Source organism: Sycon ciliatum, chromosome 3 (genome assembly GCF_964019385.1).
Source record: "Sycon ciliatum chromosome 3, ocSycCili1.1, whole genome shotgun sequence".
NCBI classification, from domain to species: domain Eukaryota; kingdom Metazoa; phylum Porifera; class Calcarea; order Leucosolenida; family Sycettidae; genus Sycon; species Sycon ciliatum.
Window position 1 is genome coordinate 14,440,785 of NC_088645.1, and position 25,446 is coordinate 14,466,230.

The following is a 25,446-nucleotide window of genomic DNA, read 5'->3' on the forward strand; positions in this document are numbered from 1 at the left end:
AGTGGAAATATTACTACTCTTTTGTCACTTTGGTGGAAATAGTGACACCATATACCATGTCTATGGCCTGTTCCCATCAAAATGTATGTGATTCGGAGTTACGGACATGTCAAAGTTACCGCCCGGCCCGGATAAACGAGGTATGAGTGTACTTGAATAATTGGGAAAGCTTCCAATTTGTTCCACAATTTTTCTACAAAATTTGATAGCCAATTACTAGAACCGCTCAGCATTTTGTAAATGGACGGTGTGCGTGCGTGCGTATTTTGTGTGCAGGGATCTACATCCTCTGTGGATCGAAAGCATTGGGTGAGTTTTGCTTATGACTGCTATTGCTGCTGTGGCGGCAAGCGGCATCCAGGCGCGATGGCCTGATTAGCGTTGGTGCCGCGGGCGCTGGCGGTAGTAGTGGCGTCAACGGTGATGCTGGTGACGCCGCTTGCCGGTACCAATCAGGGAATCTCGGTGGCGATCCCCATGGCGACGGATTCCACGATTCGAGTCCCGTGCCAGACGGGGGAGGTGGCAGATAACGAGAGGGAGGAGGAGGAGGTGGTGGAGGAGAGGAAGGAAGCGAACAGGGTGGCAACGGGATCTGCATGGCAGCGGCAAGTTGCTCCTCGGCGGATAACGACATTGTTGGAATTCATGATCGCTAGATGGAGCAGTAATTACTCAGTCGGTAGAGCATGAGACTCTTAATCTCAGGGTCGTGGGTTCGAGCCTCACGTTGGGCGCCAATAGGTACCCTTAGCATTGAGACGATAACGCTAACAGTAAAAGTGAACATTGGATTTTGCGTCAAATGGACTTTATGCGTTAGCAATCTGACGCTACTTCAACGTGAACCGTTGCCATGGCAACAGCGGCACGAACTTTGTCCCAGCACAGGCGTGCAGAGAAGTCCTTGCCCGTGGCTCGCAAGTTAGCGGAAACAGTTTCCCAGGCCTTAGATCCACGGGCAAAGGGGAACTCCTGTGCCAGGACCTCCCGAAACAGCAGGATTTCGTCTCTCTCCGAGAAGCGAGTTCTGGAGACCTCCCACGTTGGCGTTGTTACCTCTCCGGTGCTGGAGGCAGAAGAAGATGAGCTGGCTTGCGAGTGGTGCTGAGCAACAGCAGGCTGTTCCACCGGGGAACCTGGCAAAAAAACGAGGTCACTCATGATGACAGACAGCTAGTCTAGCTTGACGCGACAACAAGCAAAGTGAAAGCAAAGTGAAAGAGGAAGAGGCCTTTCCTCCACACACGCGTGGCTTTGAACTTCCGCGGCAGTACAAAAATTATCCCAGGATCCCGTCAAAAACCTGTCCAAACTCGCGCATCCAGTAAAAATGCTGATAAACCAGATATCGTCAAGCCTCACACTATTTTCGACCAAGTAAGGTTTCAACGCAGAACTTTATCGTCATTTCCCTGGTCCGGGGTAGATAGCGTTGAAAATAGCGTTAGCGTTTTTTTTGCTAAGGGTACCTAAAAAGTCTTACGACAAGCACGCAGGCAATCAGAGGACGAAGTTCGGCTTGTAACAAGGCTCGAGATTCGGAGAAGAGAGAGAACGAAATGATCACGCAAGAGCTTATCAAGGGCCTGGGTAGCTATGGCAATGCATGTACGAGAGCGCGAATTCAGCTACCCAGGCCAACGGAACAAAGGTTAGAAAAGGGGACAAAAGGTGAGTACGAGGGTGTGAAGGTGATCGGTGTGTGAGTGCGTGCATACATGAAATCGTGAACCTAACGCTTTTTTGCCTAGCTCATCATGCATGTTATTCGAGCAGATGGAAACTTTTTGCAATACAATGATGTAGCCGATCAGTTCGTGGTGGTATGGTTGGGCATTGTAGCTGTCATGGTCGACGTAAAACGCTATAGCCAATCAATGGAAAAAACATTTCCATCAGTTCTATTAACATGCATGATGAGCTAGGCAAAAATGCATAGCGTAGGGCCCTGAGCTTCCAAGCTCTCTCGTTTAGAGACGAAAACTAGTCGTTTAGGGGGGGGGGTTGAGCGCCTGTTCGTTTCTCGAAAAATATCGATGTACATTTTGCATGCGTGAGCATGTCCAGAAAAAAAGATCAAAAAATAATATCGATACATGTACTATGTAGCATTTGTATTGTGTTCGTTTCTCAGGGAGGGGGGAGGGGGTTGAAGAGAAACGACTAGTTTCCGTTTCTAAATAAATATCGGTATTTACGGAAGGCCCCTTATCAAGAAAGTGTTGAGTTGTTTAACTCTGAGCATTGTGCATTCATCATGTAAAATGTCAATACCTGCAATATCTGTCTGTGTGTGTGCGCGCGCGTGCGCGCGTGTGTGTGTGTGTGTGTGCATGTGAAAAATAGGAATTCACTGGCCAGAAAAAGCCACTTCAATCAGCTGTGTGGTGGATACCAGGCTAAAATTAGTGGCGGTCAATTCATCAGCCTTGCAAGCTGTTGAATGGTGTAATCCCAGCACAAGTTGCTATGTCTAACATAACTGTTCGCTATCATCGCTTCCGCGATGGGCAGGTCTGAGGTGTGCATGTGTACGTGTGCGCGTGTGTGTGTCTGTGTGTGGTATGCATCTGCACAGAAAAAGTTTGGCCACTGGGAACGGTACGCGAAGGCCTTCCCTGATGACACTATTGACTATGAACACATGGGCCATGACAAAGCAGTATTCATGAGGTGGAAGGTATGTACAAATGGCTGATCTGCTTTCAAAGATCTCCTTAAATAACTTTGTCATATTGCACATACCTTTCTACTCGGACATGTGTATGGAAGATGCGCCAGAGGAAACCTCAGATCATGTGAGGTCCTGAGTTTGAGTCCAGCGTTGGCACCAGGGAGCACACACAGTGCACTATACTAGCAAGTGTGATGATGTATGTGTGAGCCACTTTTAAATACATGACGTACATGCAACGAACTGCTCCGACACCCACTGTCAGCTGGCTACTCGCCTCTCTGAGTAAGGTTGACATCGGTGCAGCTAGCAATGTTTCACCCCCTCTCCGGCACTGGTCAGGCACTGGTTGTGACACCTACCCAGTGATCTTTAATACCCTTGTAGCTATGCGTTGCATGTGTCACCTTGGTAGAATCAGACGTTGCATTTTGTCACCTTGATAGAATCAGGCGTTGCATGTTCAGCTTGGTAGAGTCAGGCGTTACGTTTTCAGCTTGGTAGAGTCAGGCGTTACGTTTTCAGCTTGGTAGAATCAGGCGTTGCGTTTTCAGCTTGGTAGAATCAGGCGTTACGTGTTCAGCTTGGTAGACTCGGGCGTTGCATGTGTCACCTTGGTAGAATCGGACGTGGTCGTGCCCTAGCACGAGCGAAGCACCCTTAGCTGCTGAGTTTGTCAACACGATTGGCCAGTCGTAACGCAGATGTGCGAACTGTTTTTTATTGTTTGAAAGGCAGCTACATACTGTACGGAACAAGTTCTTGAGTCCACATGGAATCCTGACACAGGTTGGCCCGCCCATGGTTTTGAAATACAGCTAACGTGCACTGTAGCCCCCCCCCCCTGCTTTTGTTCGCATTGCGTCTCTATTTTGATCTTATGAGTTATGTTCTTGTTCAATCTAGCTGTTTACTGCCGTGCTTCTTGTTTCATGCAACAGACATGACCCCACTTGTTTGGCATCTTGCTTTGTACAACTCTTGTGGTTTCGTGTGGGCAGCCCAGGTTTAAGAGGTCGTCGCAAAAGCTTTTTGTCGTCCCTGAAACGAACAGCATTCGTTGGGGGCGGGCGGGGGGGGGGGGGGGTGAGGGGGTGCGAGCCAAAATCGCAAGTCAACCAGCACTGTATATGTACGTGGATGCGATTTCGCCGTCCACCATAGCAAGCTGCATTTCGCCGTCCACCATAGCAAGCTGTGTTTGTTTCACAGGGAGGGGAGGGGTCCGAGTGCGAAGTGAACCATGTTCGTTTCAGGGACGGCAAAAAAAACACGTTTGCGACGACCCCTAACACCTCTCACTGAAGTCATTTGCTTGAGAAAGCTGAGACCTTGTTTTCAGGTGCGTCATACATGCATGCGTTGCTGCCAAGTCGACTGGTGTGTATGTCGATGACAGCTGTCGGTATTCATTCTCTGACTGCAGGAAAAGTTTCTTGTCGAAGACCACACCAAGACCCACGTGAGGGGAGCGTCGTTCGCTGGCTTTTACTATATCATGTACGATTGTGACAAGAACACTATCAGCGGCTTCTACTATCATAAAGACTCTGACTGGTAAGTGACTGTCGTCAACATGCTCCTCACGCTGCTGCTGCTGCTTGATGCCGCCACCTCCACCTCTGCTGCGATCTGCTGTCGATGGATTGAAGTACCTCTGGCACAGGATCTTTATCTCTCAGTCTCTCTATGTGTATTTCTACGCCGCCCTCTCTCTCTCTCTCTCTCTCTCTCTCTCCCCCCCCCCTCTCTATCTATCTTTCTTACCATCTATCTGTCATGCCTGTATACTAGGCCCAGACACATTCTGCCGGCAATCTTTCCGCAAAATATCGAAGAATCAAAAAGCGGAAATTGCCGGCAAAATCGGAGCAAAATAACGAGATTTGGGGAAAAATCAATGCCTGATTCTTGGATTTCCGTTTTTCTTACCCATTCAGCCTGATAGGCTGGCCAGGACAAGATCATGTCACTGAAAAGTCACTGGAATTCTCTGTGGATCGACATGATTTTGGAAGAGCTCTCTCTCTCTCTCTCTCTCTCTCTCTCTCTCTCTCTATCTATCTTTCTTTCTTTCCATCTATCTGTCATGCCTGTATACTAGGCCCAGACACATTCTGCTGGCAATTCTTTCGGCAAATATCGAAGAATTGAAAAAGCGGAAATTGCCGGCAAAATCGAAGCAAAATAACGAGATTTGGGGAAAAATCGATGCCTGATTCTTGGATTTCCGTGTTTCTTACCCATTCAGCCTGATAGGCTGGCCAGGACAAGATCATGTCACTGAAATGTCACTGGAATTCTCTGTGGATCGACATGATTTGGGAAGAGCTCCAGACACGTGGATGAAAACCCGTGTTACAAAACCGACCATGCGATTTTTATGAAACGTTGTACGGGAAGTGGATAAAATACACGTTTTTCCGGAGTAAAATACCGGGTTTCTAGTGTCAGGCTCAGCAAAATATCGAAGATTTTGCAGCAACATGTTGTGGCAAAATATCGAGGCGAGCGGAGCAGAATCTGTCTGGGCCTATTGTATACCCGTTTGTTTTGATTCTTTCCAATCTCGGCACGATCCGTACATTCTGAGTGCACGAATTTCTCTTCGGTTCAAAAGTTACCGTATTTTCATATGGGAACAAGAATTGAATTAGCACATGGATTTCAGTGGCCAAAGAAGTGTTCAGAGCGATCCATTTTCAGTTTTTATGATTCATCGTCCATATGAACCCAAAACAATATGGAGTTGGGAGGTACAGCCAGTCTCCTATCTGCAATGAACCTTCAGTACTGAGCCAATTTAGCGTATATCGGAAGCAATTTATGTTGGAAAATGGAAATATATACCTACAGTTGAACATCGATTATCCGCACATCGACTATCCGACCATTCGATTATCCGTAACAGTTTTTTGGGCGCACGTGCCGTAGAGTACGCACTGTGCATGTAGTGTACTAGTGAGCCATTCAAAAAATACGAAAATTTTGAAAAGTAAAAAGTAAAAAGGTCGTGCGGCTAGTAATAACCACTGAAAGTGTGTGAGTGACAGTTTTTTTTCTTATCCAGAACATTTGCCTTATCTGAACACCGCCTGACAGTTGTCTGCCCAGAGGTGGTCGGATAATCGATGTTCAACTGTAGTTGTATGACCACATAATCATTTTTCCAATGCAATATGTTTTGGCTATGAAGTGGAGTTGTGCCTGTCGAATACTGTAGGGATGTAGCCATATACCGAAGTAAGTTATAGGCCTTTGAAATTTTATGTTCCCATATGGGAACACGGTTAATTAAGAGTAGAGCCCACACACTCTCTTCCATTAACACTGCAAAATGTGATGGCACACGGCTACCAAAATGGTTCGGGCAAAAACATCTTGCAGTTCCAGCGGTGGATGGTGGTATTGTTGCATGTATATGCAATCAGTAGGGGTGAAACGATTAGTTCGAATATTCGAGTATTCGATCGAAAATCTCAAACGAGCGAGTATTCGAAATTTTTCACTCGATCGTTTTTTTTTTTTTTTTTTTTTTTAGTACTGGCCTTCTATTTTTCAAAAACTTCTGTCGTACTGCTCATCGACGGGTATGCATGCCTTTTTCGTGCCTTTGAGTCAGTATTTTATGACTTGGACAATGGTGAAAATCGTTACTTTACACTCTGTACAAGACGTTGGCGACTTTTGTTCTATGTTCACAGATAATTTCTTCCGAATTGGTCGAGAACTCACAAATCTAGCGCTTTTGAATTTCGATAAAATACTCGAAATAATCGGATACTCGATCGAATATTGTGAATGAGTGATCGATTGGTCAAAATAGATACTCGTTTCACCCCTAGCAATCAGTAATCCTCCTGTAGACCTGGGAGTAAATTCCTGTTGTTGGCATGAGCCAAATTGAAAACAACTTCTGTCTGTTGTGTGTTGCTGCTGCTGCTGCTGCTGCCGCTGCTTCTGCTCTTTTCCGCCCAGGTTTCAAACCCTGGATCTTGCCCGAGAGGAGGATGTTTCACCTATGCACACATATGAGTACCGGTGATGCCTCTGCTACCGGTTGGACCATCCATGATCTGCAACCGCGTTCTGGAGTATTGATGATAGTTCTGCCACTGTTCAGAACTTCCCCAGACGTGGTAGCTCGTGCCTTGCTTGTACCAAAACTCTTCCCACGTCTAGCCTGCTCTAGAGATTGTGTCATGTGACATGCCAGTGACCAATGGTGGTAGTGGTGGTTGTCATGTAAACCCGCATCATGTGACCCCCGTTGATCGTGCCCATGTCGTCTTGTGGGATGAGTAGCTGTCGTGTTCTCGGGCGACATGTGTCTCATATCCAGGGTGACCTTATTCAGTCTTGCCGCGCCTATGCTGCAACTGGGACACACCTCCTGATAATCCCAAGTTTTTCTCCTACTCAATATGTGCTTATGTGGGCACTAGAGATGAACAGACGGTGCCACTAACTATTTCTTGTATCGTTGGCTGTTCCGTCTTATTGTCTTCACCGCCCCATATCCTGTAGGCTGCTGACCAAAAAGGATTTTAACAGCTAAGCTTCAGTACTGTGACTGCCAATCCTACTACTACTATCTCCTATTCTTTCATCAAACGTTTTTGAGATAGTGATCCTCATTGCTGTCGGCCGTATCAGACATGACCTCTCTGCTTGTACTGCATCTCATGACATCATCGCTGATCGAGCCGCATCCGGTGACGTCGCCGCTGATTGAACTGCATCTGAATGACTGATGGCGTTGTTGTCGATTGAACAGGCTTACCCAATGACGTCATCATTGACCTGGAAGCCAATACAGAGCTGTGTGTGGATTACGAAGTGATGTGACGTCCAGTCCATGAGGCTAACCGAGGCCATTGCTACATATATCAAGTATGATTTGTACATACCAGTAGAACATAATGCCAATGTCTGTGCGACTGTACACCGTGGAGGTTGGTTGACACGTCAAATTCCAGGCAAGAGATTATAGGTTTACCGTTCAGTAGGTTTAGTGCTTTAGCTTTTGTCCATAGTTGTATGTTCATACCTCTGTGTGTTTGTGATGTCACAGTAGTATGTATGTGTGTGTGTGTGCCGAGTTTTTTTTTGTCGCTACTACTTCTGAGTTACATCACTGCCTGCCTGTCTGGCAATGCCACCATGGCTGTGTCATCTCTGTCTTTCTCTGTAGGTTTGTGTCTGTCTACTCCATCTCTGGGTATTCTGTATGCCGACTCACTGTGTATACTGTCTAACGTTAGGTCTCTGCTGTGACATGTACGAGTAGATGGAAGTTACATGTATGTACCTGTGTACCTGCGTGTCTATCTAGGTCTCTGCTGTCTTGTGTCTGGCCCCACCACAGTGTATTGCTGTGTTGGAAGCTGTTTTACAGAATTATAGACATGATGTGCTGTTCGAAACTCTTGGACCCATGTGCCGTGGTGGTGTTTCTCTTCTCGGGGCATGTGTACACATGAGCGCTGCAAGTATACTGATGTGGCGGTGGTGGCACTGTTTGAGCATGCACGAGTGCATGTCCAAGTGCCTTTTGTCGTTGTCTTGTGGTTTGTCACCGGCGTCTGCTAACTGGTTGTCTTTCTTTGTGCCTGCTGCCCTAGTCGCTGCGCCCATTCCTCCACCGGGGTGGGACGGGGTAACCTGGCGGTGACTGTGACGGCCGTGCGTCATCCATCATGCACTCCCCCCCCCCCCCTCTCTCTCTCTCTCTCTCTCTCTCTCTCGGTGACACACACACACACACACACCATTGGCCGTCTGACGCCCATCGCCAGAGGCGATGGTAGCGATGCTACAGCAGAAGCCATAGCAGCTTGTGCTGGGATTGCACCATTCAACAGCTTGCAAGGCTGAAGAATTGACCGCCACTATTCAGCCGGAAAAAGCCACTTCACACACACACACACACACACACACACACACACACACACAGCCACACTCTTGACTCCAGGGAGTAGTCAATTAATACTGGCACTTTACTACATGTACACACACCCGTACGCGTACCCGGCCTGCATGGTTTATGGGATCAGGACGTTTTGATTTTAGGCGAAAGTCGTGAGAATTTTTTTTACAAAGCTGCATGCTCCTGTCCCCGGGGAAAATCGCGATTCCGCGGCCGCGTTTTTTGCGATTTTTTAAAAGACCGCGTTTTCCGCGATTTTCCCGTTATTTTTGAACTCTTTTGTTGCACTACACGTACACAGTGCACTGTTCGGTCAGCAACGTCTCATCGTGGCGGCTTTGTACTCAAATATGACGAGTGCTTACACCAGAGACCAAGAGTTCATAACCCTCTTGAGACTTGTAACTGATTGATTTCACTACATACTCACTAAAAATTCCCGCATATCAATATTATCAAGAGTACAATATTAAACCCGGGGTTATGTACTTTTATTCACCGCATATTATAATTATTATGACGTGAGATTTGCACCGCGTTTTGAAAAAGGGCAAAACACGTGTTTAAAGGGGAAGTTAAGGCAAAAATTAAAATTTCACCAGTTGTAGTCTTCGGGGCGCTGAGTCGAATGGTCTTGGTCCGAGAAAGCTGAGACGCTCCCTTCCTACTTGAATCCCAATCGAACTCGCGCACTTCCACCGAAACTGGGTGACTGCGCCCTACTAGATGGGGATTTGTATGCAAAATGTCACTAAAAGCGCCATTTCGTTCTTATAAAAGCACGGATGACCGCGATTGGCCCATATGTTGTAGTCTTTTGGACGCTGAGTCGACTGGTTTTGGTCCGAAAAGGCTGCGATGCAGCGTTCCTCCTTTATTCCCAATCGAACATGGTTGAACAAGCTGTCACGTGCTCCTGGGTGCCCAAATCACCTGGTCACCACGCCAGCAGGCGACAAATTTCACACCAAGGTTCAACTCGAGTGACAGGAGTGCACCCAAAAAAGGTCAAACAGGCTAGTTAGTTGTACCCTGCAGGCACGGTGACCAGGTGACTGGTGTACGCAGGAGCACGTGACCGCTTGTTCAACCATGTTCGATTGGGAATATAGGAGGAACGCTGCATCACAGCCTTTTCGGACCAAAACCAGTCGACTCAGCGTCCAAAAGACTACAACATATGGGCCAATCGCGGTCATCCGTGCTTTTATAAGAACGAAATGGCGCTTTTAGTGACATTTTGCATACAAATCCCTGTTGTGCGCGTTCTGTCGATTTGGAAAATCGATCGATTTTCTTGCGCGATCTGTCGATCGACAGATCGCGCAAGGATCGATCGATCGGAAAGCGGTGGCGAAACCATTCAAAACAAATCGATCGATTTGGAGCAGCTCCGAAACGTCGTACAGTGTATGTTTAGGACTTTGGTGAACAGCTTTTCAAATGAAAGAAACCAGTTACGGTACCTTTTCTGAGTGCAATCTTCTTCCCCAAATAATTCAAAAATCAGTTCCTTCCGAAAATTCCATCGTGCTGGACCTCGAAGCTGAACGTCATAAGCAAATAGTCAAGCCGTGTGTCGTCTGGATATGCAGTTGTTTGTCATAGCCAACATTCTTCTGGTCCGTTCGTCCTGCCATTTTCCTGACGATCGCAATGAATACGAGCAGCTCTCATGCTCAGGTTAGTGTTTATTGATCTGTCTCTGCACCCACTGCAAGGTATAATTTTTGTGATGCAGCCACTAGCCCATTGTGGAAGTAAGGGAATCACCCAGGTTCTTCGGATTCTCGTCCTGTCCGAAAAATCTCCACGTTTCAACTTCTCATCTTCCCCTCAGGCATGAGCTTGCATATTCATATTTTGTGTTTGCTTTGACAGTGCATTTCATAGGTATCGTTCAGACTTTTAGGGCCCTGTAAAATTGGTGTTTTCCTTCCCGACAGTGATAATAATCGCAATCTATAAAATACATGCGCAGTCATTCTATAGTGTGATAAAACACAAGTGTAACTGTAAGAAAAGAGAAAGAGAGAGGGTGAATAAAACAAACATATGTGCAAAATACAGTTACGGTGCTAAGGAAAGAATGTGGATGCCGTGACATGTTCTTTCTGAATGCATCGGTCTGGCTTACGCTTGTGAATGTAAACAGCATCTATGACTTTTAACTGATTGAAATTCTTTGCAAAACAAACAATACTACAATTGTAAACCGAGAATCATTATACGCCAAACGACACGGGTCACTGAACAATAAATGCTTAAACCCTGCCGTGTTCTTCTTCTCATCGCCAACCTCCCCTTCATCTTCATCCTACAGCGTAAAATGAGTGAGGTGTGGTTTGAGATATGGTTGTTTTTTTAGTTGCCGTGAGAGGGAGAGACAGAGAGAGAGAGAGACAAAGACAAAGACAGACACACAGACAGAGACAGAGAGAGAGAGAGAGAGAGAGAGAGAGAGAGAGAGAGAGAGAGAGAGAGAGAGGGAGGGAGGGAGAGAGTGAGGCTCTGTCGTTCTGGAGATGTGTTGGCGGTTTTCTCTTTCACCTCTCTTTTCTCTTTATAGTTTTTCACTAATTCGTCATTCAACCCAGAGCTGTGTTTGTTGGCTGGTCGACCACAGGATTTTGTGTGGGGTTGTTCTGGAGTGTCGGACTTTTGTTGTAGTGTGACTGTTACAGTCCTGAAACACATGCAGTAGACACACTACTATAAAATACACTAAAAATGTACAACATGCGCACATTTCCTGGATTGATCAGTGTGGATCGATGGCAATACAGTTGTAGTCTGTAAGCAAACAGCGCCATTTTGACTAGGGTGAAATGGTTAGATAGGTTAACCGGTTATGTAACCGTTAAGAATACACGAACAGTTAACCATATGCATATGGGTTAATCGGTTATTTTCTTTCAATGTCCGCTGTACATAATATACGTGACAGCATGTGCGTACCCTGTCAGTACTGTGCACAATGGATGTACGGCGTGTATCTCCCTCATCTCTGGGGTTGCTCCCCATATTAGTGATGCTTGCGTATGCTCATGATGAGGTTGAGTTGATTAAATGACAAGGTGATGGTGCAATCCGAAGCCCAATGGAGCATACAAAATATTAAAATATGTTGAACCTTTCGTTCAGAAAGTAGTGGACATTCACGCAACTGCATTGTAAATATAAAGGGGGTTTGTCAACTGGCAACCGCTCTATTTAGTTGTTATTCACTCTTTGTTGAACCTGCTCTGGAAAACTGAGCAAAATATAATATGCATCCACTATACATATTGTAAACAGTTTCGTCTGAGACAAAAATGCGATAATACTCATAAAGTATACTTGTGAAGACAAAAACTTTCAAGACGTTTGTAATGAGCCTGAAATGTGTCCTTTTATGAGTATTATACATATTGTAGTGATTGTTTTGGCAGTGCGTGAGGTCATGGTACCATGGATACATGGATTTACAGTCATGTACAGCAATGGTACATGAATACAGGCTACATGTACAGTTTATCTCTTATAGGTTGTAGCAAGAGTAGATAAACAAGAGTGTGCAACTCTGGATCTCTTCTGCACAATCTGCACATACCCCTGCCTGTGGCAGCATTTTTTGTAGACGTCACCTTTTTTCAGAAAAACGCGCATTTTGACGCAGAACAGTGTGAGAGCACGTACTGGGCACCGACCTTGTAATGTAAAGCCCGGCCAAGTGCACGATGCAAACTTTCCAAAAGACCCGCAGCGCATGCGTCATAGAAAAGATTACGTCAACAAAAAATTCCGCCACTGGCCAACCCATCCCGGAGTTGCACACTCTTGTTTATCTACTCTTGGTTCTAGCCTATAACCTTTTGGTTAACCGCAGCCCTAACTTTGACATATATGGTTTATATTATGTGCCCAACTCGCTATAACATGGACCTCTCTAAAGCATAACACTTGCCGTACCCCAGAGAATATATAGTGAGGTCTCGCCTGTAAGATGAAGTGTGATACCTAGTTATTGCATACATGTACATGTAGGTGTGAACATCATTATAATTAGGGCTGAAACGATTATACCAATTACTCGGTAAGCGATCGATAATTCCTTATCAATCAAGTAATCGTTACGTTATAGATTACTCGTTAGGAATTTTGAGTCCAAAAAGTACTGAAACCCTCGTTTTGTGAAGTTTGAATCAGTTTCCGCTGTGTGTATGCAGTTGCCAGGGGCATGGTGCATACTCTGAGGTTAAATTGACTTCAAAACTGTCATGTTTTGGAGCTACCCTGTCACTAACGCAGATTTTTGGTATATTGAAGGCCTAGCTTTTGGAAACAGGATAATTTTTGCACAAAATTCTGACGCTATTTGCTAAAGATTATAATCGATTACTCGATCGTTAAGCTAGAGAGTAATCGATAGGTGAAAATCCACGATCGTTTCAGCCCTAAAATTGAATTCACGAATCAATTTCAATTCTTGGAGCTGACTGCTTTAATGTCCTCCTCGAATCCCTTCGCACTTTTCCAGTTCATTTCAAATGAAGTTGCAGGAACTCAATGAATACCTTCGGCACCATCTAAGGCTGCGTATACACGACAACGCTGGGGGTGAAAGCGCAACTAAATCCTTTCGGATGCATGGTTCATTTACACGGTACGCGGAGCAAAACGTAATAGTTGTACACCAAAGCGGAAGAGAACCAAAACGCTGGCCAAGGTGGAAGAATTTGAAAACGGAAATGTTCTGCCGGATAAATTTGGGTGTGTAAACAGTCGAAACGGTCTGCTGGCCTCGTTTCCGTCACGTTTGTTCCGTTTTCAGCCGTTCACACGGATCCGACAATAAAACTCTTTTTTTTACAATTTTCGTCATGTGACGAGTGCTGGTGTGTGGCCTGTTTTCGATTATTCCTTGAGTGTGATTGGTGCTTCCACGACAACACTCGGCACATGACGAACTTTTGCGGATCCTTTGCTCCCGTGTAGACGCGAGAAAACGATACAAACCGAGACCACCTCGGATCAGCTTTGATCGTGTAAACGCACGAAAATGAAAAAAGAAATGCGGGACTGAAAACGGAAAATGGCCGTGCGTTGTCGTGTAAACGCAGCCTCAGAAGACATTAGGCCCAGTTGGGAATGTTCCTGTAAAATAAGAACATTACACTGTAATAGGAAGTGCAGGTGCCTTGAATGTACAGTCCTGCTCAATGAAATCCAGTCGTGTCACTCAAGTTTGCGCCTTGCACCATTTCGCAGCCCAGTGTTCGCAGGTCTAGGGCTGCGCAACGCCCGGTACTTGAGTGACGCGACTTGATTTCAGGATTTCATTGGGCAGCACTGTACGAAGGCAATTCTCCCATACAAACAGCATGGTGCTGCTGACAAGATGAGATTCACTAAAGTGGACTTTCTTTAGAGGATCGCTCAGCTTTTGTATACTTCTGTAGCGTCGTTCCCATGCCATGAATTTAATGATGAAATTCGTTCGCGAAACCAAGAGGCTTACATCACCTTACTATTATTGTACCTTCACTTTCTTTTACCTTTTTTCATGCAGGATTCTGAAAGCTAGAGGAATCCCACTAGCCCCAAGCACTGAGCTCACGGCTTCCAGCCATGAATCAGGCATGGTGTATCACGACATCTATATGTTTTGCATCCATTTGATTACTAGTACCGTAAAGTACCGCCAGAGCGCCCCACTATCTCGTCCTTTCGTGGTCGTATTGTGTAGGTGGTCTCCCGTCTGTAGGTCATACGACACGAACTTCGTACACATATTGCACGTTGTGCAGACAATCCGTACCTTCGAGCGGACACGAGCTCCACACAAAAACCTTCCTCTGACGTTAGTACACCATACACACTTCGTTGCATTCTGCCGTACGATTTTCCTTTCCCTGGACCCTGGCTGTAAAATCAAGGTGGGGCGCTCTCGCAAGACGGGGCGCTCTGGCGGTACTTTACGGTATACCATTCACACATAACATGATCTCGCTGTGCCCATGGTGCACTGTAGACTCAACATCCCGCTTTAAAGTAAGCTTCACAATCACACGTTAATGCTCCTAACATGTTATCTCGCACTTGATGGCATTACTCTATTTCTGCCTTTAGTATTAGACTCTACACTAGCGCTCATCGCGTATTTGACTCTACTCTTTTTCACTGCTATTATTATGCTACGTTGATGCTCAATGTTAATATTGTGTGAGTCAAGTGTGCGCCCTGTGCCAGTTGACAGCCCAGTGTTCACAGCTGCACAACGTTCCGCACGGCATTCACTCGCTTCATTGGACTTCATTGAGCACCACTGTAGTATTCTGTGTTGGTTGATCAGCCCTTCTAGTGACGACTCCTGTCTGTCACTCTGTCTTGAAAGGGACTTTTCGGCTTTGTACTGCATGACCATTGTGTGTGGACTCACGAGTTACTTGGAGTACAATTCACTATAAACTTCACTATAGTAAAGCCTGCCCTGACAAGACGCCCTTGGTGCAGCGGAAACTGTCCTGATGTGACAGGACCCCGCTTGATCCAGGAATGCACTTTCGATCCACAGCACTTTGGTGCATGAAATTTTGTCCGGTAAATACAGGATTCCGCTTGGTACAGGGTCCGGCAAACACGGGTTTTACTGCAATCCAATTTCCCAATGCATACGTTTCATTGCATATGCTTCAATTGTATTTTGTGTGTACTTTGGGGGGGGGGGGGCTGGGAAAGTCTACGTTTTGTGAAGCCGCTGCGACCGGCGACAATTATGTACATGACATTGAGGAGATTATTTGAAAAATAATCCCCGCGGCGCGGACATATCCTGTTAGGCATATGCGGGCAGAAAAATTGGCAGAATTCAGTACTTTTTCTGGTAAGTTTCATGCATGTTTGGTATGTGGATAAAGAAATGGAGTAGAATTCGAGGAATTGCCCGCCATAAGGTTTGTATGGTTCTGCCAATTTCACAGCTTTTCGAGCAGAATCTCCCACCTTTTCGAGCATTATCCGCACACCCCTATATCCTGTTTAGACGACACTTTCGGGTGATCAGCATGAACCGATGTGAACGGAACACTGAACATGGATATTACCAAGAGGGGTTATGTACTCTTGATATTACGGTGAAGCCTAACAATTTGTGGCATTTAACATACAGAAAATGATGCTGATTTTCATACATGTATTATAACATTATGGGAATATCGCAGTGAATCTTCAAAGCACTAGGTGGTCTGCACTCTACAATGTGACCTGTGCGATTATATCGGTAAATAATGTCTGCCTGTTCCGAGCCACCAATCGCACCAAAGAACAAGGAGCAGCAAAATAGAAAACAGACTACATGTATGTCCAGTATTATACCCACATCATGGTAAATAGCCGTACCCGGAACATTGAGATAATTATAACGTTACCGTAAAAGCCCGTGTATAGGTCCCGGGTGTATATAATAGCAGGCTCGATTTCCTGGGCGTATGCAAGGGCACGTGCGTTATTTTGGAACCGGGTGTATACTTTAATAGAATTAAAATATTGAAACTCTTCTCTTACTCAATGGCTGGATCCATTTCATCTTGTAGCTAAGCATGCACATTATAATACATGCACAGTATCCCTACTTCAATGAACCAGAAACAGTGTTCTCGTTCGGAAGAGCGATCCTATAAACCACATCCATCCATCAACATAACAGTAAGTACAGTCACCTTCGCTAATAACGACTGCGGATATAACGACAATTCGCGAATAACGACAGAATTTCCATGCCCAGAGCAAAGTCCCATCCCACTGTAATACATAATAATGAGACTTCGGGTATAACGACACTTCATGAATAAGGACACCTTTTTGATGCCCTGCCGAGTGTCGTTATAAGCGAAGTTGACTGTATTGAGTGTCGGTTCCTGTACTGGTCCATGCACCGAGCAGAATAATAAGTGATCCAGTGTTCATTATATAATTCCTTTGTTTGTTGAGGGAATGGAAAGGGGCCAGTCCGACGAAAAAAAATCAGGGCTGCAACGGGTAGGGGTTTGGTCGGGTAGCGGGCTCGGGTATTTTTGTCAAGTCGACGGAATAGCGCGAGCTCCAGTGTGGGGAGCAAACCCTTTCGTAATAATTATCGCCAAAGTCGCAACCATTATTTCTAGGGCTCAAACGGTTAGTCCGATTAACCGGTTGCAGACCGGTTACGAAGAATTAACGGTTAACCGATAAAGATAACGGTTACGCAGTAACTTTTCAGTCAATTTTTCATGCATCAGGTCGTTGCAAAGTATGCACTTTTGCAGCCTGTCGCACGCGTACGCAATTTCTGGGCTGTCAACTCGGTCATATCTGGTCTCTTCGTGTGAGAGTATGTATGAATGAGCATGCAAGAGAATATACATGTGTGCGTTGCACTGAATAGGGTACATTTTTTGAATGAGTATAGTCAAATAAACGGTTAAAAAAGAGTCCGCAGGATTGCCATGGCTTATAGGTTATAACCGTTAAACCGACCGTTAGCTTAGCAGTTAACCGTTCGGGGTAAAACCGTGACCGTTTGAGCCCTAATTATTTCGTACTACTATTATAGGTATTCAATAGAAACAGTTGCAAAATCCTTTAGATGAGCATGTCACAACAAAGCGTTCTGACATGCGCATCCTCAAAAATAGTCATGATCGGCTCCTCATCAAATGTCAAAATAAGCAATGATGAATGGCTGAAAGACGACATTCACGAGCTAGGTAACGTGTCACAGAGCTCAGAAATGTATAAATTCAGGGGTATAGTACCAATCAATCTGCCAGAGCTGCGGTAGAAAGATGTGGGATAGGCCAAAAATTGACCAAAAGAGTCTATCCAATTCCAGCATACCTGCCTGCACATCATCACATCAAGAGCCATTTGGCTCGTAGATGACCTCTTTTTGGCCTCCTTGATGATTACTGATCCTCTTCTTCAATCTTCTTCACTTCCTCTTTGACTTTTCCGTCACTTCCCTCAAGTTCCCAGCTCTTCCTGGTTGTATGTCAATGGTGTTGTGAGGTGCAGCGCAGAAACGCGATGCTATCTGGTTTCAATGTTCAGCCGGATTCTACATTTATTCTCCAAGAGCGTGTTCAATCATGAGCATTATAGGTGAAGCCAAGTCGGAAACCCAGCCTTCCCTGGTGGCCCACTCTCCAAGGATAGGGCAATAAACGTACTATCAGATGTATGATGCATATGCAGGGCGCAGTCATGTTGACTCCATCATACGTGACGATGATGCCACGCGGTTCAGTGCAGCACGGCCACGTCCGTACATTGCCTCGGGCTCAGGCCCGGCGTAGCGTTTCATATGTCTGCTACTGAAATGATCTTGGAAAACATGATCACAGGTTTAAGAGAATCACGTAGCCATCACAGGTCTTCGTATAAATAGGCCGTTGGACATTGACAACTGTGCAAAGCTTCAATAGCGGCCCGGGTGATGAATTCTGCCCATACTAATACAGGCCTGTTGATTTCCCATTTGCAAATGAATTTCTCAGACGTGAATGGACGTCTTCTCACCACACATAGTGAAATACCAAGGCAAATATCACGCTTGGCCTGGTCGCTGATTACGATGGGATGTGGACTGGTACAGCTGACAGCATGCTGATTCGATCACAAATTGCAGAAATTACTCATTATTTTACAAACGAAATCCAGTCATCTATATCTCCCACTCAATGTCTGACGCCGAAAAAAGAGAGAGAGAGACTGAGAGTACGTAGAACTAGTGTTGACATCACTTTAGTACTTACTCAAGTCACATCAAAATCCTTATCAGCGGGCTCCAGGCTGTGGAACGCCTCCAGTGGGTCTGAATGTTCGACAACGTCAACCATTACTTCTTCAAAGAATCGTCATCTACTGTTTACTGAGTGGTGTGCGGCCAGTCGCCAAGTACTCGTACCAGTGCGAGTACTGATTACGATGATGCCGTTCACAAGGGAGTAGTAAAATACCTACTCCGCGCCCAGCTCACAATCGATCGATTTGGTTTCTTTTTTTTGTTGCGCGATCGATCGATTTTGCGCGATCGATCGATCGTTGCGCGATCTGTCGATCGACAGATCGCGCAGCAAAATCGATCGATGTGGCAGATCCATAGATGGCGCACAACATCCCCATCTCGTAGGGCGCAGTCACCCAGTTTCAGTGGAAGTGCGCGAGTTCGATTGGGATTCAAGTAGGAAGGGAGCGTCTCAGCTTTCTCGGACCAAGACCATTCGACTCAGCACCCCGAACGCGAAGACTACAACTGGTGAAATTTTAATTTTTGCCTTAAAGGGGAACTCCACGAAAAAATGAAAATTTGATAGCCTGTAGAGTTTCGGGCGCTGAGTCGAATGGTCTTGGTCCGAAGTCTCTACGAGAAAGCGTTCTTGAGATATTTCAATTTTAGCCACGCCCCATACCAATGTATGTGTGACGTCATTGTGGCAATGTGCGAAAATACTTGGATTTTGAATCTCACTTTCTTCAGGACGAAAGTCACTTCAGAAAGTAGTTTGCCAAGTCGCCTGAGCCGCTGCAATGCCAAATTGTTGTGTTGTTGATTGTGCCAGTATCACATCATCCTCCTGGGGTTAGTTTTCTCAAATTCCCAAAGGATGGAGACCTGGCAAAGCGCCGAGATGTTGCAATGCGTCGTGAAAATTTCAAGCCTATTTTCGCAGCACGAGCTATGTTTGCTCGCTGCATTTATGATCCAGAGGGACTTGAGAGCTGAGTTTTGACGAGTACGCCGTCCAGCAAAGCCCTCATCAGTGTACCAGTGCCCTCCGAACCGTGAGCCTCCAGCAAAGCGAACTCAACAAGCTGCAACTGAGAAAGCAGGGCGAGATACGTCCCATCAGGATCAGAAGAGTACATCACCCCATCAACTCCGACTGCAGCTAGCTGATGAACGATATTACCCCAGTAACTTTGCGCATACCAGTACTCAAACTGTGCACATCTGTCATCAACTGGGACGCAAACAGACAGACCCCCAGCAAGTACGAAGGTTACAGAACTGTTTGCTTGCGATGTGCAGGCAGCATGCACGACGAACTGTCTCACCAATCCTGCCAAACTGAACCAGTGTAAGTTGATTGCGTGGATATGTCTCTATTTATAACAGCTACCCTACTTCTAGGCATGGTTGCATGAATACCATATCACTCAGAGCAGTTGTTAGAAGTCTGGACAGCCTTGGAATAGTGCAAGTAAAGTGAAACAAAAATATATTACACTCCGAGTTCCACGCTTGCGGGATCACCAGGCCAAAAAAATCTAATTTCGAACAAGGAATGGGTTCTGGTTGTATGCGAAAGAAAAGTAAGTGAAGACCTATTGTGCAAGGAATACAGTGGGAACTACACATATTATACACATGCACTCACACCATCACCCACATGCACGCGCGTGCGTGTGCGTGCACACACACAAACACAACAACACACACACATACGCACCCACATACTCAAACTCACTCGCACGCACGCTAGCCTAAGGATAGTACATATGCTGTAGTAGTGGTATACTTAGTGAAATGACTATGACGTGTACATCTAATGACGCCGCCACTCCACGCCAGAAGACAACAAACATCTGCTGCAACATTTTTGCTCCCGTCTCTTATGGGCAACACAGGGAATGAAACGAACAATGCAATTGAGAACAAGAGTCGTCCTGTACGGTGAAGTTTCCATTTTCTCATACAGCAGTATATTGTCTAAGCAAGTGTGTTTTCTCCACATTCTTTTTGCCATGCAGGTATATCACAGTGTCATGCCAAACTACATTCTCAAACGCATTCGTTTCTCAATTCTGGGGATGATTGGACACGCACATCTCGCAGCTCTTGACGACGTCAATGTCAACCGTCGCCACAGCACAACCAAAAAGACCGCGATAGGAAGGTATAAAGTCCAGTTCTCAAAGCATAAAGAAGACTGTGGCCAAATAGAAAATTATACGACAGAAAGAGCTATGAGTATGTTGACAAGCTCATGTGTGAGGTGGTAGCGGTTGCAAATGGCAACCTCCATGTTCCTGCCTTGGAGAAGCGTGTTTCCCTGCCAAATTCCAGGTGGAAGCCTCCTGAGAAGGCTGAGGTGGTGCAGGATTTGGATATCTTTGCCTGATCGTATTCACAACGCAGGCTGGAAGACGACAACGAACGTGCTTGCCCAATTTGCCGTGTACATAGTGTGTACTGCCTGTGTGCCGCATAGCGTAGAGATCTACACAAACACAGAATGTCATATGGAATGTGTATGATGAGTGCTTGTACACATACCACATTGCTGTACCGTAATAATTATTATAGTCAAATACTCATTTACTCTACATATGCGCTGTATTGCACCTACCGGTACCTACCTGCACTTTCAGTGCGCGCGCCATACTAATTTAGTGGCCACTGGTACAAAGATGGAGGGTCTTGTAGAATTTACCATAATTGCTGATTTCAAATTGAATTCCAATGATCTGGGGGATGAATACTGATTAGGACGCGTTCGATTACCTACTAGTACAGAGATGTCTTGGTCAGAAAGTACAGATTTCTTACTCTCCTGCCAGAATTTGTGCATTATTTTGGTGTACGCTTTCTTGACCCCACGCTTGTACGTTGCATGCCATGGTATACTAGAAAACGAGTTTATTGACAAAGTCTATCGCTTGAAACGATAAAGTATGGGTTCGGGTGTGATCAAAATTAATGCACCCATGGTGCTCATAAACTGTGTGCAGTGCTCTCTTCACCAACAGAACACTACCTACCATACTTTGTAGATCTTGTACCAATCCAAGGGAAAATGACAAAGACAAATGTGAGTCATGCATGAAAACTTGTGATAGCACGGTCTATAGTACAGAACAACGTTGTTCGTGCTATGCCTGACAACAATAATTAGTTACACACAAAACATTACGCGCATCGATCCTCACAAGATAAGTCAAGACATACTCGGAGCAAAGAGAAATTTGTTTGTGTCATGCATGAAACTTGTGATACCTACCAGTACAATGTCTTTCTTGTGCGACGCCTACTGTAGTGCGTCTGACAACAATAAATTTCCCCCCAAAAATAAGAATAAGTGTATCATGCTGATACGCGATCCTCACAAGACAAGTCAAGGCAAACTAATTGAGGCTTACCTAATGTCAGACTCTTCTGTCACTGGCATTGGCGGCTTCTGCATGTCGAGATAACCTCGAAGAGCAGTGATGAGCACAGCCTAATGCAAGGATACGATCTCGTAATCTGCGAGGTCCGCTACGCAAGAAACCTTGGGCCGTCTTGTCGACAGCGACGGCAGCATCCTACCAGCAAAATCATTCCCGCGGGCTGGGCATGGCTATACACTTTTGTCCACGCTCGCACCAGTCTGAGTCCCAAACGAATCGAGATTCTGGTGGCCAAGCTACTCGTCTTCTGTCGGACGCAGCTGCTGACGCATCTTCTTCCTCCACATTTGTTACACGCGATGGCAGCTCCTCAGCAGAGTATCTGGGCTCCCTGCCCCAACCATACGCGGCGGTGGGCTGTTGGTCGTCCTCACTGGCCTCAGCATCGCTGCCTTCATTGCTGGGGACAGAGGATTGTTCGGAATCGCCCATCTTCCCTTGAAATACCAACTAAAATTAGTGCTTGTAGACTGGCGAAGAGAAACGACTTTGCCACAATGACGTAGGCAGCCCGTGATGATGTAACCAAATGGCCGCATGACGTCAGGGCGCGGCCCCCGTTTTTGCAATTTCAAAGTGAAATATCTCAAGAACGCTTCGTCGTAGAGACTTCGGACCAAGACCATTCGACTCAGTGCCCGAAACTCTACAGGCTATCAAAGTTTCATTTTTTCGTGGAGTTCCCCTTTAACTTCCCCTTTAAAGGGGAACTACACCCAAAAATCAAAACTTCATGGTCCGTAGAGTTTTGGACGCTGAGTCGAATGGTGAAGGTCCCACTTCGATCCGACCAAGCATTCCTGAGATATCTTCGGTTTAAATTGTACTTTCGGGGGACGCGCCATGACGTCATGCGGCCGCGACACACCCCCAACACGCCCTTCTACGTCATTGAGACTTGCTTGGGCCAAGCTCAGAAGTACAGGTATTTTGGTATGTGAAAGGAATAGTTCTGACAAAGACGTCCTCACCATGAGCGATTCCGACGTATCAGACGAGCTTGAAAGCTCAGAGCCTGAGCTGAAAATGTTTGGCTTCGGGCATGAGCCGAAATTTTCAGGAAAGGATATGGCAGCGCAAGCGGTGGCTTCCATTCGGGCTGTAAATGTGGATGCAGCAGAAATCACTGCAATTGGAGAAGTCGCTCTCCATCAGCAACATCTGGCAACCGGTTGGCTGGGCTATTTCGAAATAGCGGCAGCGGCAGCCAAAGCAGCTCAGACAAGCCTGACAATCCGTAAGTGTTTTCACAGTATAGTCCTACGTAATGCTCACAAATCGAATCGTTCTCTTCATATCGTAAATTGTGTGAAATTTTGTATTCGCACAGTACTCAGATCAATAGTCTCCTCACTCGTACATGGAGTTTGCTGCGTAACATGGCTAGCATTATCTCCGTGCAAGTCGTGCAATGTGTATCGGTTCACTTGTGCTTTATCTCACATAAGTGGACTGCACCTCAATTCGTATTGTGGCGAAGTACATTCTCACCTTTTGCATTGTCACTTAGTCTTTACAGAATGCTGAGACGTTCTCTTGTATTTCACGTAGCTGTGTACCAACAATTACGCTGTGCACTCTAGCAGCAGCAGCAGCAGCACAGTAGCATATTGAGTGCGTTTTGCCCTACTGTGGTGTCTCATGACTGCATTACCGGAACAGCTCTGTCCTTCTTGATTATCATTCGGAAATGTGTGCACATATCCGCCGCGCCCCACACACACGCACGCACATGTGCTCACCTTGGTAGGCACATAGTATAGTAGTCACACATGCTCACGCACGCAGACGCGCAATTTCACAAGCGCGTGCGCACACGAGTGCATAAGCATACAAGTGCCTGTGCACATGCTCGTGCACGCACATACGCGCACACTCATGCACTTGGTTGCATACCCACACATCCCTCAGGATCACTAACGGCAATGCATCTACTACTTGTCATTCCATGTCCCTCCCGCAAGGGGGAGAGAATGACATAAAGGAGAACACAGAATAGATGACGTGAATATCTTTGGAATGTTATATTACATTACACAAAAGCGCACTCATGCGCGTGCGTGCGCGCACACACACTCACGCGCGTGCGCGCACACACACACACTCACGCGCGTGCGCACACACACTCAGTGTCACGCGCGTGCGCGCGCACACACACGCTCACGCGCGTGCACGCACACACACAATAATAATGTCTGTCTCTCACGCGCGTGCAAACACACTCACGTGCGCGCACACTCACGCTCGTGCACACACACTCACGCGCACACACACACGCGTGCGCGCGCACACACACACGCGCGTGCACGCATACACACAATAATAATAACGTCTGGCTCTCATCTGCATCCATACTGAGAAAACGCAACGAGTTCCCGAATAGGTGTACACTGTTGCCGGTATGTGGACTATCTTCTCTCCTTGAACTGCAGGTCATTGCGTGATGTAGCTTATCAGCAGTACATACTGTGTGTTCATACAGGAAAAAAACATGCCAGCTAGAGGCGCTGGCGCTGCAAACAGTCCTTCCTATAACCTTTCGGCGGTGGCAGTGGTCGTAGCTCAACAGTGAGTCACTGCGACCGATGGTACAGCCGCTCTTGATCTTCTTCCTGTAAAATCAAGAACAGCAATCATAGACAGGTTCATCGATCGCACGCAGTATAGCCTAGGGAAACAGGAGATCTACTGCCGTCCACCTCATCAGGCCGGTTTCGGAAAGCTTCACATTTCGTAGTGATGTAGTCCAAAACAATTCTACAAATGCTTTGGAAAAGAAAGAACTACATACAGTAGCTAGTGTTTTTGAAATATTGCACTCACCTCCGCTTTTCGACTGACACTTCACAGTGTGGCGTGCGAAAAAAGGACACACCACAGTTTCATCCACCAGCGTCCGCATCGGATGAGTGCATAATATTCCTCCTGAAAATCCTCCTCTGCCAAATGGCTGGAACACACGCGAAGGATTTACAATTACATTGTAGTCCCGAAATTGTCAAGCAAATAATTATGTCGCTTGATAGCTGCTATGGTGCACTGCTCGGCCTGTGCCAAGCACAATCCTTCGGAAATTGGTGCAGGTTCATCCCAGGGGGGTTACCAGTAAGATTATAGTACCCAACAACACAGCCAGAAGCCATGATGACACAAATACCCTTATCTTCCATGGACAAACAGAAAGAAGATGCGAAATCCCAGTGTTTCTGGATCTGGCCAAAGGATCACCAAGTCTCAATGACGTCACGGGTTTGTGACGTCACGGCACGGACCCGAAAAGGACAATTGCAAACTGATATAATCAAGAACGCTTGGTCGGATCGAAGTGGGACCTTCACCATTCGACTCAGCGTCCAAAACTCTACGGACCATGAAGTTTTGATTTTTGGGTGTAGTTCCCCTTTAACCTCTCTCTCTTATTATGCCATAGTCACCGCAAATAATATTATGACGTGAGATTTGCACCGCGTTTTGAAAAAGGGCAACGTGTTTAACCTCTCTATTATGCCGCGTTTTTCCCCGCGTTTTTGCGATTTTTTTCCGCGAAAAAAGCTAATAAAAATTTAATTGCATGCATATTATGCGCATGCAGTGTTTGAAATTTGTGGGAGTATTTTTTCTAAAATGCAAGAAGTATCGTTGCTGGATC

At 46.0% G+C, this 25,446-nt stretch overlaps 1 protein-coding gene and 2 long non-coding RNA genes across 3 annotated transcripts in view; 2 read left to right on the forward strand and 1 right to left on the reverse strand.

The window, feature by feature from the left end:
* LOC135811527 (glucose-induced degradation protein 4 homolog) overlaps positions 1-8,103 on the forward strand; it is a 12,636-nt gene extending 4,533 nt beyond the window's left edge. The window contains exons 4-7 of the mRNA XM_065324766.1: positions 277-309; positions 2,582-2,683; positions 4,104-4,234; positions 6,656-8,103. Of these exons, the coding sequence (XP_065180838.1) occupies positions 277-309; positions 2,582-2,683; positions 4,104-4,234; positions 6,656-6,722 (333 nt within the window). The 3' untranslated portion in view covers positions 6,723-8,103. The remainder of the gene's footprint in view (positions 1-276; positions 310-2,581; positions 2,684-4,103; positions 4,235-6,655) is intronic.
* Positions 8,104-9,890: 1,787 nt separating this feature from the next.
* Positions 9,891-15,000, forward strand: LOC135811528 (uncharacterized). Its single transcript, XR_010552614.1, has 2 exons — positions 9,891-10,289; positions 14,158-15,000. It is a non-coding gene; the product is annotated as an uncharacterized LOC135811528 (long non-coding RNA).
* Positions 15,001-20,519: 5,519 nt separating this feature from the next.
* On the reverse strand, positions 20,520-22,415 carry LOC135811529 (uncharacterized). Its single transcript, XR_010552615.1, has 2 exons — positions 21,768-22,415; positions 20,520-20,848 (listed from the first exon to the last, which is right to left on the reverse strand). It is a non-coding gene; the product is annotated as an uncharacterized LOC135811529 (long non-coding RNA).
* Positions 22,416-25,446: the final 3,031 nt, after the last annotated feature.